General features: G+C 41.1%; 1 protein-coding gene across 1 annotated transcript in view; it reads right to left on the minus strand.

Annotated features, from left to right (window-relative positions):
* The window catches only part of RAI14 (retinoic acid induced 14), a gene marked incomplete in the record, with an annotated part of 1743343 nt that overhangs the window by 475380 nt on the left and 1251608 nt on the right, over nucleotides 1-16355 (minus strand). Inside the window, 1 exon segment of the mRNA XM_044070211.1 lies at nucleotides 12338-12402. Within this exon segment, the coding sequence (XP_043926146.1) occupies nucleotides 12338-12402 (65 nt within the window).

Raw genomic sequence — 16355 nt, forward strand, 5'->3', positions numbered from 1 at the left:
AATTTACATTAGTTCCATTCTACTTTCCCACAGAGTCCAGAATAAAAGATATAAAACAAATAATGGGAGAGGTTAACTGGGAGTAGTCTTGACTGTTGCAGGGGACTGGAATATAATACCTAGCAAAAATGATGTATAAGAGTGACCTAGGCCTGAAAAGATTACAGAATATGATAGATGTTTGAAGAATTACATGGACATATTTTGGGCTGTTAAATGTAATGCAGAATGAACAAACAAACAATACTGAAGTCACACATTATTCAGGAAGATATAATACCTGAGCAAGTCTAGATAGTTATTTCTCTAAGGAAAACATGTGTCTACTGAATGAAAGGAAAGACATATCCAATAATGATTTAATATCATGCACCAATACAAATGAAGCACAGAGTACAGGACATGGACCACATAGAGAAGCAATGGAATATTCTAACACATTTATTAAATGAAAAAATAAGGACTGGATAAATTAAATACTGGAGGGAACCACTCTCAGATATGGTAGACAGGAGTCGGCGTGGGATGAACAGTAGCAAATCATGTGTTCAAATCAAAGGGTATACTAACATGGAGGGAAAGTCAAAATAATTTTATAGGGGCTGTAAAAAAAAGAAGTTAAGGAGATGCAAAAACGGAAGACACTACATGGAGGGGTCATCTGAGAAGCGCAATAAATTAAGGGCTCTTTAAACAGATATGCTACATTATCCAGAGAATGTAAATCAACACAGAAAGAAAGCTTTAAGGCATATTTTTTTACAATAATTCTACATTAATTAAGTCATAAAACTGAGAGAGATTAACAATTAAGATTAGAAATCAAGATAAGGAAATCTGGAAACAAACCTTAATGAAACTATGATTGTAGTGGTAAAGTATTACAAGGCTCTTTATAGTTAGGATACAGAAGTAGAAAAGCAACCTTAACATAAGCAACACTATTTAAGAAACCAACAGTTAACTAAAATAAATGAGATAAATAGGAGAATGTTGGAGGCAGAGATACAAGAGGAAGAAATAATAGAAGCTATTAAAAATTGAAAAACGGGGAACCACCAGTAACAGAAGGAATACCAAAACAAATAAAGAAGAGCAAATGGAACGGATATAAGAAAAATGTTAAATAAGATTTTTAAAGGAGGGAAGATGTCTTCATCTTGGAAGAAACTGCGTTAGTGATTATTCCTAAAGAAGGCAAGAAAATGATAGACACTGGGTCTTATAGACCCATTTTTATATTAACTCACAACTATAAAGTCTTTATGACAATACTAGCTAAGAGACTAACAAGAGTTTTAACAAAAGTAATAGCTCTCAATCAGTGTGGCTTCACAGGAGGTAGACAGACATTTAACTATATTAATAGGACCAAGCAAAAATTCGAAAGCGATGACCAAGGCAGGATGAGAATAGCTCCAATTTATTGCACCAACAATTTGAGTTAGACACGATAAAAAACAAATGAATGAACGCATTCACATTATCAGCGTTTTCGTCCAAAGGGACTTCATCTGATGAAGTCCCTTTGGACGAAAACGCTGATAATGTGAATGCGTTCATTCATTTGTTTTTTATCGTGTCTAACTCAAATTGTTGGTGCAATAAATTGGAGCTATTCTCATCCTGCCTTGGTCATCGCTTTCGAATTTTTGCTTGGTTTGGTGGTGAAACGAGGTGTTTTTCTGCAGTTTTTTGGTATATTAATAGGACATCAGAGATGCAAAAAGATGCCCTGGAAATAAAAAAAAAAGTATGTTAATAAGCCTACATGCAGAAAACGTGTTTGATCTTGAGAAAGATGGGAAGCTGAGAGAGGACTGCAGTTGACACCTGGGAAGACAGATGCAAGTAAAATTCTGGAAAGAGATATGTAAGAAAATTTTAAAAGAATGTTTCAAATATTTGCATGAAAGTGTTTGCATGAACATTTTTACACACCAGCTAAACTTGAAAAGATATCCCCAGAACTTGGGGTATGGTGTTGCAGATACAAACAAAGTGAAAGGGTAACAGGGAAACATACTTTTGTGGGGGTTGTATAATGTTACAACAGTACAAAATGATGCTAGGACTACTATTAGAGAAGACTCTGATACATGGAATCTCCCTCTTCAAAGAACGATTAGTACTTAACTGTGGTACACAATGCATCACTAAGCATGGACAAGGATTACTTGCATTTATTATGATAGCAGCAAAGAAAGCAAGGAAAATAAAGACTAAAGAAATCCCAAGAGAATGAAAAGACAATGGAAACAAGGAAGGAAATATGGGAATGGAACTGAAAATAGAAGGAAATCTCTGTTTAGAAAATGGTTATTACAGGAAAGTATAAAGGCCATTGGAACCTACACAGGGCTAGAATACTGAATGACTAAAGGAATCTACGCTATAACCACATTATAAAAGATGTAGAAATCCTACACACAATGCAATGTAACTAGGAGAACAAATGCATATTGTAAAGACTTGATTGCTCTCTTCTTTCATTTATACTTTTATTTGTTAACTTTTATTTGCTCTTTCTAAATTGTTAATCTGATATTGTTAATCCTCGTTCATTCCTTATGCATGGGTATCGGTTCCGAGCTCGGAACTGAGCCGGCCATTTTCCAAGCTCGCGTCAACTTCAAACTCTTGAGCTAAACTCTTACCCACAATCCCCCTCTCTCCCTGTTACCTCAGATTTCGTTTGCCGCATCGCCATTCGGTCATGTCAAGCTACTTCTCTTGAGCTAAGTACCTTCAATTGTTGTTTAATACTTTTGCAGATTACTTTTCTGTCAGGAAAGTTCATATTTTATTGTCTCTTACCCTGTCGCATCTAGCGGTCATAATTTCTTCAGGTTTTTCTGCTTCTTTCTTTACCACTTTTACTGCGAGGTATTTTCTCTTTACCATCGTTGGTAATCCCTTTCCCTTTTCTCTCATACCTTCGGGTACTCTCTTGTACCATTGCTGGTACCTTTTCTATTAATTAATTTGCTGTCATGGCAGATAAAAAAGGTAATCCAGGGTTTAAGCGGTGTTCTGATTGTGGACACAAACTGCCTACTTCTGATGCACACTCTTTATGTGTTTATTGTGTGGGAGCTTCCCATTTGTCTGTTGACCCACCCTGTGCTATTTGTAAGAACTTTTCTAAAAGAACCTTGTTGGAAAGGAAAAACAAGCTGATACTGAAGGGACTTCTAAAATCTCCCTTTTCAGAGGCTATTTCTGAGTTGGAGGCCTCAACCCCTCCTAGAGCCCATAAGAAAACTTTGGATGTTCCTACTAAGGCTAAATCTTTGCCTTCGTCTCTGGCTGGGGACTCCCACCAACCAAAACCTAAAAAGGCTAAAATTTCGGCTCCGGAGCTCTCTCAAGTCTGCCCCAGTGCTTTCGGTGCCTAGACCTTCGGCACCAAGGCCTTCGGCTCCCTTAGTGATTTTGGCTCCGTCTTCTCCAGCAGCCTTCTATATATCGGCACAGAGGGGCTCCTCGGTGCAGACCATTACCCACTGTATCGGCACTGACCATTCAGTCAGCGCAGACCTTAACCACATTGGCTCTGAGATCTTCCTCAGAACCGGCGCCTTTATTGTTGACTCCAGTTTTGTCATTTCCAGCTTTGGCACAGACAACCACTTCAGCACTGATCCCTGTGTCGGTGCAGACCATGACCTTTGCACTGATGACTTCTTCAGTGCAGACAACAGTAGTCCAGTCTCCCTCAGCACCATTGTCTTTGGTGCGGTTAGATGAGATAGGCACTGAGCCTGCCTTCTCTATGGACAGACCTGTTTTTTCCCGCAGTCTCCATGAGGTCCACTAGAAGCCTTTCCGAACATGATGTGTTGCGTCTCGTGGACCAGGTACTCTTGGCCAGAGGTATCCCACCCCTCAGGAACTATCCTTCCTTGGGAGGTGATCACCCATCTCCAAAGACCCCTTCTTATTCTCCTCCTTCATTGTCTTTGAAGTCTATGGATATAGCACAGTCTTCCCCTCCTGCGGTTCCCTTTATGGATCTCACTAAGGAACCACAGTTGCCTTCGAGGCAGGAAAGTTCTGCTACGATCCAGGATGTCAGTTGTGACACGCATGGTTTGCTGCTCCACAGCCATCCAGGGACTCCGGGTCAGCAGGCTGAGCCACTTAGGGGAGAGGGTGACCCCTGTCCTACACATGCACTCTCTTCGGGTGGACCAGCCTTCCAACTGACGGAGAAGGCTTTCGCTGCTGCTGGCGATTCCGGACTGTCTATACCTCTGCCCTCCTCTGGTACACTGGTTTCACAAGTCGCACCTAGTGGACACTGGGTGCAGGGGCCGCAGGACATATTCCCTCAGGAATCCCCTTTTCCGCTGTCTTCTCCTGCTTCTCCTGCTGAGGAGGTCCACGGGAAAAGTTTGTGTAAGAGGAAGCACATGGTCTCCAGAGAGAAGTCCCTCACAGATGACACAGATTTTGGTGAGGGGGAAGGATCCCCTCGGTCACCCTCTGAGGTATCCTTTGGTGATATCCTTGAAATCCTGAAACAGAGAGGTGACTGGCAGTCCAGTAATCCGACCTCTGAGGAATCTGTGTTCCTGCAGGCCTTTCACACCCGGCTGCCTACCTCCTGGGTTACTCCACCTGCCGATGAACTTGTCCAGCTCATCGTGCAGCGTGCTTGGAAGGCTCCTGATACCATCAAAGCTATTCCCCAGAGGCCAGATAAGATCTTGTCCCCTCCTGCTTTGTATACCCATTGGTCCAAAGGTCTTCCTGTGAATGCTTTGGTGGTGGCGGCCGCAACAAAAAAGGATCCAGCAGAAGAAGAAAGCCAGACTGTCCATTAGCCTAACAGAGAGTCCCAAGCCCTGGACAGGATAGGGAAGCGCACCTTTGCTTCAGTGACCTTTGCTATCAGGTCCCTGAATTATATGGCACATTTTACCATGCTTCAGAGGGATCTGGTTTCTGAGCTCTCTGAAACCTTGGCTGGTGCAGTATCTGATGAGGTCCGTGACAAAGTGGCCCCTCAGCTGCCCACCATTGAATCTATATCTAACTTCTCTATGTGATTGACATCTCACGCATCAGGAGGAGCAGCAGGTTCAGCTGTGGTCTTGAGACAACGCGCCTGGATGCGCTTGTGCAACTTCGCAGAACCCTTTCAGTCTTCTTTTCTTAATGCCCCTATTGAGGCCTCCTCGTTGTTTGGGCCCAAAGTTAAAAGCACACTGGCCAGATGTGAACAGGACGGTAAGACCCTTTCTGCCGTAGGTGTCCATTATTCTTCCCCTCAACGTGCTTTCTCCTGAAACCAAAAGAGTGGGAAGATATGGTTCAAGAAATCTCAGGGTCCTTTCCGTGACACAGTCCAAGTTCTCACCCAGAGAGAGAGGGGGAAACTCACAGGGAAAATGCTCCTTTCGGGGCAGAGGGGGTCCGCGTAACCAGGGTTCCAGGGATTCTTTCCCTGGCCAATCCTACCAGCGCTCCTGAAGAGCGGCCCAACTCCTTTCCTCTGGAGGTGGTTGGGGTACTTTTCTCCTTGTACCCTTCTGCCTGGCTAACCATCACCACCGATTCTTGAGTACAAAGGATTATATCCAGAGGTTATCATATCCCCTTCGATATTTTGTCCCGTCCTTTCAAAAAATCTTCCCGACGTTCCACCCAGTCAAAGGGAAGAAGCAGCACTAGAGATAAAAAAGCTGCTAAGAAAAAGAGTCATTCAAATAGTCCCTCCAGACCAGATAGGATCCAGATTCTATTTTTGGTGTCAAAGAAAACCGGGGACTGGAGACCAATTTTGGATCTCAGTGTATTGAACAAGTTTGTGACAGTACAAAAATTCCAGATGGTCACAATTCAGTCTATCCTCCCGCTGTTGGAAAAAGACGACTGGATGTGCTCTATAGATCTTCAAGTTGCGTACTACCACATAAAGGTGGACAGGTAATCAAGAAGATTTCTGCGCTTCAGTGCAGGAGCCAGTCACTACCAGTTCAGAGTACTGCCTTTTGTACTCTCTACAGCCCCCAGAGTGTTCACAAAGTGCATGGCAGTTGTCACAGCTCACTTGCGACTTCAAGGATTCCAGGTGTTTCCATACCTAGACGACTGGCTCATTTCTGCCCCCACCAGACATCTACTGGAAAAAGCCCTGGCATACCCTCTCCTCATTGCTCAAAGGCTAGGCATAACCATAAACTGGCAAAAATCCAATCTCACCCCATCTCAGTCAACAGAATTCATAGGGGTTATCTTGTACACAAAAAACTGCAGAGCTGCTATTCCAGTGCACAGAATTCTAAGGATAAAGCAACAACTATTTCCAATCCTTTCAAAGGAAAAATCCACAGCTCACTCGGTTCTACAGCTGTTGGGCTCCATTGGCAGCCTCCATCACCATTGTTCCCCTTGCCAGGTTTCACATGAGGCTTCTACAATGGCTACTACTCACCCAATGGTATCCTTTTCAGCATCCTCTTTCAGCCATGATTCATGTAACCCATAGGTGCAAACAGGATTTAAATTGGTGGATGACACAATCTCTCACAATGGTCTTGTCCCATCTCCCCCCAGCAACCCAAGGCCACAGTGACCACGGACGCCTCCCTGATGGGGTGGGGGGGCTATGTCAGGGACAGACAGTCCAAGGCAGTTGGTCCGAACTGGAGGCCCATCTGCATATAAATGTTCTAGAGCTGAGGACGGTGCTTCTGGCATTGCAAGCATTCCATCTCCTGCTGCCATCTGGGACAATTGCAATTCAATCAGACAACATGGCGGTGGTCTGGTATATCAACAAGCAAGGTAGAACCAAATCTTACCCCCTTTGTCGAGAGGCCATGAGGATATGGCAATGGGCGATGGCTACCAACCGTTTTCTTCTAGCAACGCACATTCCCGGGAGCTCCAACGTGATAGCAGACAGACTCAGCAGGTGCATTCTTCAACCTCACGAGTGGTCCCTGAATCCCTTGATAGCGGCGAAGATCTTCCACCGCTGGGGCTGTCCTTGCTGCGACCTCTTTGCATCCCCGACCAACTACAAATGCAGCAACTACTTTGCCCCAATTCCCCCTCCACGATAGTCACCCAGGGACGCTCTAGTCCATGATTGGCCCTCGGGTCTTCTTTACGCATTTCCACCCTTTCCCCTCATTCCCCAGTTTCTGAAGAAAGCCCGTCAGTTGAAGAGCAAGGTGATCCTCATAACACCATATTGGCCTCGACAGATTTGGTTCCCCTTCCTTTGGCCTCACCTACTAGATCGACCATGTATTCTCCATTCAACCCTGGAGTTGATCTCACATCCACAGAACCTGATTCATCCCAACTTGAACAGCCTGAAGCTCACGGCTTGGCTACTCCAATTCCCTTGATTGCCAGGCAGAATGATCTTTCTTTACCAGTACGTGATACTCTCAGTGCTTCTCATAAGTCTTTCACTAGAATTACTTATCTGAGCAACAGGAAAAGGTTTACCTGTTGGCTGAAAGATAGACAAGTAGACCCCTTTTCAGCAACAGTGTTAATAATACTAGATTATTTGGCCGACCTGTTTCAATCGGGTCTATCAGCCTCTACCATTAGAGTTCATTTGGCTGCAATTTCTAATTTTCATGAGGGTGTCCAAGATTCCTCTCATGTCCCATAAACTGTGCAAGACCTTCATAAAAGGTGTGAATCATCTGAAGCCACCTTTTAGAGAACCTATTCAACCATGGGATTCATCACTAGTTCTACAAGCCCTGACAATGTCACCTTTTGAACCAGCCTCTTCATGCGACCTCAAGTATTTGTCATGGAAAACCTTGTTTTTGGTCCCCACTACTTCTGCCAGACGTATTTCTGAGCTTCATGCTTTATGTATCAAGAGTCCATACTTGATTTTTCATAGAGATAGTGTCTCTGAGAACTAATCCATCATTTCTGCCTAAAGTGATCTCTGAAATGTCCATTAATCAAGCCATTGAATTACCAGTTGTCTTTCCCAATCATTCAAACAGAGGAGAGTATTGCCTACATACCCTAGATATACACAGGCAAATCCGTTTTTACTTAAACAGGACTAAACCTTTTCGTAAATCTGACCAGTTATTTTTGGCCTTTTCTGGACCTAGATTAGGATCTGCTGTTGCTAAGGTCACATTAGCTAGATGGTTGAAGGACTGTGTGACCTTTATTTATACACAACGGAATATCTCATTGCCTACTACCATGAAAGCTCATTCAACAAAGTCGGTGGCAACTTCTGCTGCCTTCCATGCCAGAGCTTCTTTACATGACATCTGTGCAGCTGCAACTTGGGCTATGCCTCATACCTTCGTCAATCATTACAAATTGGATTTGGCCTCCACGGGAAGAGCATCTTTCGGTTCTATGGTGCTCAGGAATGTCCTTCCATGAGGGCCTCCCAGGAATAGAGGTAACTGGGGACTCTGTCCCATGCATAAGGAATGAACGAGGATTAACAATATCAGATAAAGAAGTTATGTCTTACCATAACATTCCATCTGTATTGTTGATCCTCGTTCAGTCATTACGACCCTTCCTCCTTCCCCCTCCTGTGGTTTCCAGTGGACCTCACCATCCAGTTCTCTTAGGTTATTTGACCACAGGTAGCCTCTACCTTCTTTGACTTGCAAACTCAATCTGAGGTAACAGGGAGAGGGGGATTGTGGGTAAGAGTTTAGCTCGAGAGTTTGAAGCTGACGTGAACTTGGAAAATGGCCGGCTCGGAACCGATACCCATGCGTAATGACTGAACAAGGATCAATAATACAGATGGAACGTTATGGTAAGACATAACTTCTTTTTAGTTGCAAAGGGGAAAATTATATATACATATCAAAATGCATATATATATATATATATATATATATATATATATATATATATATGTGTGTGTGTGTGTGTGTGTCTGTGTGTACATACGTAGTTAACAGCTCATTTGATCTAAAGTTTATATGACGCAAATTAGTGATAATCACTGTTAGTTCCTTGCTAATGCAGAGTGTCAAGTTGTACCTTTATGTCTAGAAGCTTGTGTGTGCGCATCAGCAGTGATTCAGTATGTCACAAATATTCTTCTTCCTCTGTGCTTGTTTAACTGTGAAGCTGTATTCAAGTTAGGAAGGTATGGGGGCAAAGCCCCCCACATATTGTCTGCAAATTAGGGGGGCTGCTCCACTACAAAAAAACTTTTTGAGATACATTTAGTGTATGTGACATTTTCAGTGAAATTAATTGCAATGTTTTGTGGTTTTGATCAAATGAGTTTACAGTCAAATGAACAATTCTTTTTTTTTTTAGATTACATGATCCACAATCATAAATATTTATATACATGCTGGCTGATTATCACATTTTATGAATAGTCCACTACTAAAAACGATTTATATGTTGTGGAGCACTAACTATTATGACCATTGTGCGTGTTTTTTTATTAAAGTAATGACACAGGACACATTTGCATATACTGTGGGTATTGTTATATGCAGTGTAGAATACTGCCAGCAGAAAAGATCTTTTTTACATTTATTAATACTTTCCTTGACTCAAAGAAGCATTATTAGTGCAGGCCACCATCTCTCTGCAAAGTGCACACAGCTCACACACTGACTGCATAAGGCAAAGCATAAGCTTAATTCAGTGAACTTCCAAATGACATTTTCTCTACGTTGTTGTGCAGTCCGCTACTTCTGTAGCCAGTATAGCCCTTCCACATTTATGGCACCAGACCCACAGCTGAAGTGATTAGCCTCATATTCATTACCAAATATTAACAGAGAGTAAACAGAACTGTTGTCTGGTGCAGGATATGTATAAACAGTTCGGCACTTAGACTTTTCTGCCCAGGAAGTAAACCGCTATTGTAGATTTATCTTTTCTATGGCCTGGGAGAGCTACAGCCACAGTACTCACAGCCACGCTCACAGACTCAGCCCAGTCTGGCTATCAGTAAATAAGAGGAAAGAATTTCAACCTCACTCTCTGTAAGATGTATGGAGTGTGGGATATGATTTCCTCTTGCAACACCAGTGATACAAACATACAGTATACCTGCAAAATGAAGAGGAGGCAATACGATTCAGAAACATTCAATGTTAATGAACCTTATTACCCATTCTTCATGTACTTTGATGATTGCTGAGGCCACTGCTCATTGCACAACTCCATCAGTATGTCTGAAGTCAGAACACATGTATGGTGGATTGAAAGACGGTCATGTATTTGTCCATCCAAACACTAGGTATGCATGCTGTGGGTCTAAGTTAAGGAATTAAAAACAGAAAGCCCCAATGCCCTCCCTAGACCAACTGTAGAGCTGTACCACTATGTGGGACCTGGTACAGCAGGCAGTTGGGCTCAACATTAGATGATGTGAGTACAACCACTTGTCTCTCTTACAGGCGGATCTGCTGCAATACCACAACAGCCGCCTGACTTCTGTGGGCTACTCTGTCACTTAGGGATTTTATGCTGGTATTTACTGCTAATGTAAATCGCCTAAGAAAGAATTGTGGTATTGCACGTTTGATTCCTATTGCAAAACCGGGCATAGGGCCACTCCTCATTAGCCACATGTGGGGGGGTGGAGTATTGTCAGAGCTCTCTATTACAGACTCAGGCATGGGATAACTACTTGGGGTAGAATGACATCCAAAAAATAAGTTAATTTGGAATCTCAGTGCAGATCAGTATCAGCTCTTGGTTAACCAAAAGACTAAAACTCCTTTATGAATCAAACTGTACTTGTCGCTTATACCAACCCAGGGTTAAATGAAAGTCTCTCTATGGATAGCATTCTGAAAATGGTAATAACCTGGGACTAAATGAAAGTCTCTCTACTTAACAGCATTCTGAAACCTAAGCATTATAATGTATAAGTCACCTTTATTATATATATCATACTCATTATATATATATATATATATATATATATATATATATATATATATATATATATATTTGGTATATATTTTTAGCAGCTCTATAAATATTTATGACGTACCTGAATTGCTTATTATTGTTTTTAGATGTTATTTACTTTTATTGTTCTTACTTAGGTGTACTTAGACAATGACTGGTTATGTGAGGTCACATGACGTTGTCTTAATCTTACTTAATCTACATGCATTGTGGGATTATTTCTTCTGATCCATCCATCCTCAACCCTTTTTTTCCCATTCTGCACATGTGGTCGGGGTGTCACTCCTGCAGTGACAGTCATCTCAAGCCAAGGTTTACACCGATGGGTGGCTACCCCTGCCACAGTAATTCATTCGCACCACGCAGTCGCACACACACTCCCACTTATGGCCAAGTTTTATTGTGTCCAATCCACCTACTGCATGTCTTTGGAATGTGGGAGGAAATGGGAGCAACCAGAGGAAACCATTTGACTGCATGGAGGACATGCAGACTCCACACAGAAGGCACCCCAGCCAAGAATCGAACCTCTTGCTGTGAGGCAACAATGCTAACCGCTGCAACACTTGCACTGATAGTCCTGCTAATGTTGAAGACATCAGCATTTAATGTGTGTGTGTGTGTGTGTGTGTGTGTGTGTGTGTGTGTGTGTGTGTGTGTGTGTGTGTGTGTGAGAGCGCATGTGTGAAATAAAGAGGTTTCTTGATGTATCTTGAAGCATTTGTTTTGTGTTTTGAATGCTATAGAATGCTGGAACTTGAAAGTGAATGTTTTGCAGGATACTCTTTTTCTGTGATTGTAGAAAATGTTTTATTTATATTACCAATTTACAGTACAATGCATATATCTAAAAGTTCACTGTAATAGGTTCAACACTTTGTAATTCAGTCTTCTATTTCACAGTTCAACACAGTTCAATGTTGTGTTGTTTTAGTCTTTTGTTAGTAGTTAGTTCAGTCCTTAAAAATTAGTAAGTTTAAGAGTTTACCATTATTTCAATGTATTACTTATTTATTCATGAATGTTGAACTGCTTTGTTTAACGACATTTTTTACAAGCTGAATCACTACTACAAGCCATGGTTTCCACCAAACGTGAAGAGTATAGCCTCTCCATATATTTGCCCACACTCAGTATCAATTTTGTCATGCACCTCAGCCTCAAATCAAACTCAGGTTGTCTATGCTACCAGGTTGACTTTTATATTTTTTTAACTCCTTCATTAAAAAGAAACCGTCATCTGGTAGTATCTGCATAAGATTCTCTGTGGCACGACTGAAGCATTTTATTTTGCTGAATGAAATATTATTACAGTAATGGAAATTTAAGAAAGCAAAAAGCTAAACGGAATAAAGAATTGTTTTACCTGTTCCAGTCACAGAATACTATGAAATTATACTGATTCATCAATCATTACCTGAAAAAGTCGTTTAATGCATTCTGGATGACTGTTCTTCGCTGCAAGGTGCAAAGCAGTGCGACCTAAATAACAAAGCATTTGAAAACATTCAGACAATGTTATCAAATCATTGTATTATATACAAAATAAGGTTCAATTAATTATGAAAATATTTACATTTTTATTCACTTATGTACTTCCCTAAAACTGCACTCAAAAGAAAACATAAAAATATCCACAAGCTAGTTAAGGATGGTCTGCACAACTCAAGACTATAACACATTGTATGCTGTTTAGAAAAAAAACAGCACACAAAGTACAAAACAGGAAAAGACTGCTGGAGAGATTTGCAGGTAGTGAACCAGATTCAGAAACCTTATAGTTGACTTCAATGCTTATGGCTCAACTGCAGAACTGCAATTGGATTTACTCAGTATACACCTTTTGTATGCTATTTTATCAATGAATGCTCAGATAGGACATATAATTTTCTGGGTCCTTTTGCATGCCTTCGCCAGCTGACCATCTACTGGTTGGCGTCACTTTCAGTGTGCCCATCCTCCACATTCAGTACCGTGTGTCAGGTGATGCCATTCTAACAAAGGGAAAGGGATAAGAGGTTTATGGGTAGCCAGCCTGTATCCTCCTGGTAGAGTAGTCAACACTGTAGCTATAAATGGATATCAATCATTTGAAGCTCCCACTGAATGAAAAAAATTAAAGGCATTTTTTTTTGTTTTTGCATAGGAAAATTCTCTACTTCTCACACTCCCTTACTTACATATACACTAACTTCATAATCAACAACAGAAATAAGTGAAAAGCTCTAAAACTCTGAATCCCTGGTAGGGCCCTAATAGAAGCCCACTTGCAGTCATTTTCTACAAGAAACAGCAATCAATGAATTGCCACTCATGGAAGAATATTTAAAAAACTGCAACCTCATCCCCTTTTCAATCAAACAGTGGTTGGGAACATTTGAATAATTAATTCCTTTAGAACATATACAAGTTCTCTTAGCAATTCTGGAGAAAGACAGAAGTGCAGATGCCAATATTAATTGTTTTTGTTTTTTTTTTTTTACTTTTCCTTCATTTATAATGGTTAAAATGGAGGCTTAGGTTCCCACCCTCTGATTGATTAATTCAGGCATAATTATGTAATTAATACAATTAATGTACTAATGAAACATCTTGCATAAAAATTGCATTAAGATCAGTGAAAATACCAGACAGATGAAACAAGCTGTTGAAAATAACGGCTTCTTACTTCATTTTCTCTCAAATATAACATTGTGTTATAATGAAATCCCTACAAGTAGATTAATATCACTCCTTAAGATACAATAATGTCAGTATTACAATCACTTTATCTGGGATTATCATGTTATAATTTTAGAAAGTTTACTAAGGTCTCTAATAGGTGAATTGTGATATTATCCTTTTATGTAAAGGTATCAGAGACAGGGCTGTCAGGAATTTCACACTGTTAGTATAGTATAGTATGCTGCACTGCCCCTGGATTGCATCAGGTAAAGGTATACATGACTTCTATTCAAGTGAGACTTGTAGCACATACCCATAATACACCTTAACTGATCTCTAATTAAATTAGAAGTAAAAAAAAAAAAAAAAAATCACAAAACTTGTATGTGTTTCTCTTGATGACCTTTTCTGTCACTGGATTCATGCTTGCCACCTCTGCTCCCCCCCCCCCCAATTCAGAAGAGGTTCTCCCGTTCTATTCTCGGCTGGAGAGCCTTCTGTGTGGAGTCTGCGTGTCCTCCCTGTGGTCGAGTGGCATTCGAAAGACATGCGTGAATGGGCGTGCCTTCGTTGAAGGTTGGGCATCGGGCTGGCACCTCGGCACCATAAAAACTGACTGCCAATCATTAGTGGACCGGAGTCCCGCTGTGGCGACCCCTAACCAGGAAAAGCCGAGAGAAAAACAACAACATCACAATGAAGCACATTACATAATGATAAAGATGTCTAGATATCTTTTTATTTCACATCAACTAAATGCACACTGATGCTGAGAATCACAATATGGTTTTGGGAAAAAACACTGCTATGAGTACTTCAAATGGTTTTACAAACGATGATATTTACTGCTAGGCAGCATCAGAAAGCGTACTTTTCCAGTTGGCTGCTGTGGTTTAGTCATTTGATTCACATCCATCAATATGTTGTTGATTTTACGCTGATAAACAGTTTACACCTGAAGCAGACAATCTGTGTCTTCTTATAAAATAAAAAAATCTTTTATCAGTAAAATTTATATTTTCTGTCACTCAAAATGTCATTGTGACATAAGCACATTTTACCTGCTCTGACAGACATGCTTATATTTGACATTTTCTGGCTACTTTCAGTAACTGCTGTTAGCTCATTCAGTGTGTTGTGCATTGTTGACCATTCAAGTTTCTTATCTTGAAAATGTTATTACAATATCTACAAGCACTGCAGAGATACTGACATTTGTAAGGGTTCTGAAGGGCCAGACAGACACAGGACTAATCTAGATAAGTTTCAGGTTTGCGACCTGGCCAAAAGTTTGTCCTTGTGAGAATGCTATAATATATGACTGGGGCTTCAATAAGGCCCCATTCTCAATACAAAGAGCTCTAAAATGCTTCCATTTTTGTGAAGTGGTCTAGTGACTTTTGCTGCCTTTGATGTCAAGTTACAGGTTGAATCTCAGAGTCATCTGCGGCAGTTTATCAATGGTGTGCTCTTCCGTGAGACAGTACAGGGACTGCTGATGCAGATTTTGGCTAATAATAGGACAGCTACATTAACATTTAATATGATGCTTGGGCATATGATTGCAGGACTTTACCTACAGTAACAAAGACTAACAAACAAATTGTATGACCAGGAAAAAAAAGGCAGGCTCTTAGGATGAATGCGATTAACTCATTAGCATCTACACTGCCATTCTGCATGTTTCTGACCCATGGTTAAAAAGCTAGCATCAACTCAGTCCTTTTTCATACGGCACCTGCAGTACAGCACTCAAGTTTAAATAAAGTTTTTTTTTTAATTTTTTGCTTACTCTACACATACCAAAGTGTGATCATTAGACACCTTGCTCTTGTATATGGTTACATAGAAAAAAATGGCTATTTTGTGCATTCTTACTCATAGCTTTTAATAATTCACTTATCTGATTGGTCTGACAAACAGCATAACTGAATGAAACAGAAGTGTTACCTTGCTGATGTGGTAGCATTGGATGATCGATCTTTCCCGTTTAATTAATAAATTAACTCACTTTTTACAGTCACTTAGACATTGACAACACAAGGGGGCAGCACAGTGGAGCAGCAGATAGTGTTGTTGCCTCATTAACAAGAAGTTGTCCAGTTTGATTCTCAGCTGGGGTCCCTTCTGTATGCAGTCTGCAAGTCCTCCCTGTGTTTGTGTGGATTTTCTCCAGGTTCTCCAGTTTCCTCTCACACTCCAAAGACAAGCATTATGGTGAACTGGGCACTCAAAATTGGCCATAGGTGTGACTGTACATATGTGTGAGTGGTATGGAAAAAGAACAAAAGCAGGGCTTGCCACCAGGCAGTGTGAATCTTGGCTCTAGGTGACTGCCATTATTGAAGTGACACCCGGACCCCATGTGGAAAATGGGAAAAGGAGGTTATGTATGTATGGATGGATGGAGTTAGACATTGGCAGTACAGTCTTTATGCCGTTTCTCCCTCAGCACTACCTTTACTACAACACAGGCACTGTTTACTAGTCAATCAGCACAAGAGACACCTGTGTTGCTTTTCTTTGTAGCTGGATGCTGAAACAACTTCCACTCATCTTAGTTCCCAGCTGCAGCAGTTGTAATCAGCACAAGATGGTTATCTTCACATATGTCATGGTGTTTACAGTGGGAGTACAGAGTGGTCTGCAATTGGAAACTGCATTTAGAAGTATACGAGACCAAAACCAAACTAACAACATGAGTAAGGGAGCTATTAAGGGAAAGGGGACTCTGGGACCAAGGATTTATACACCAAGCACCATGGGGGACA

The sequence above is a fragment of the Protopterus annectens genome, chromosome 1.part0 (assembly GCF_019279795.1).
Source record: "Protopterus annectens isolate FY-2018-M chromosome 1.part0, PAN1.0, whole genome shotgun sequence".
Classification (NCBI taxonomy): Eukaryota; Metazoa; Chordata; order Ceratodontiformes; family Protopteridae; genus Protopterus; species Protopterus annectens.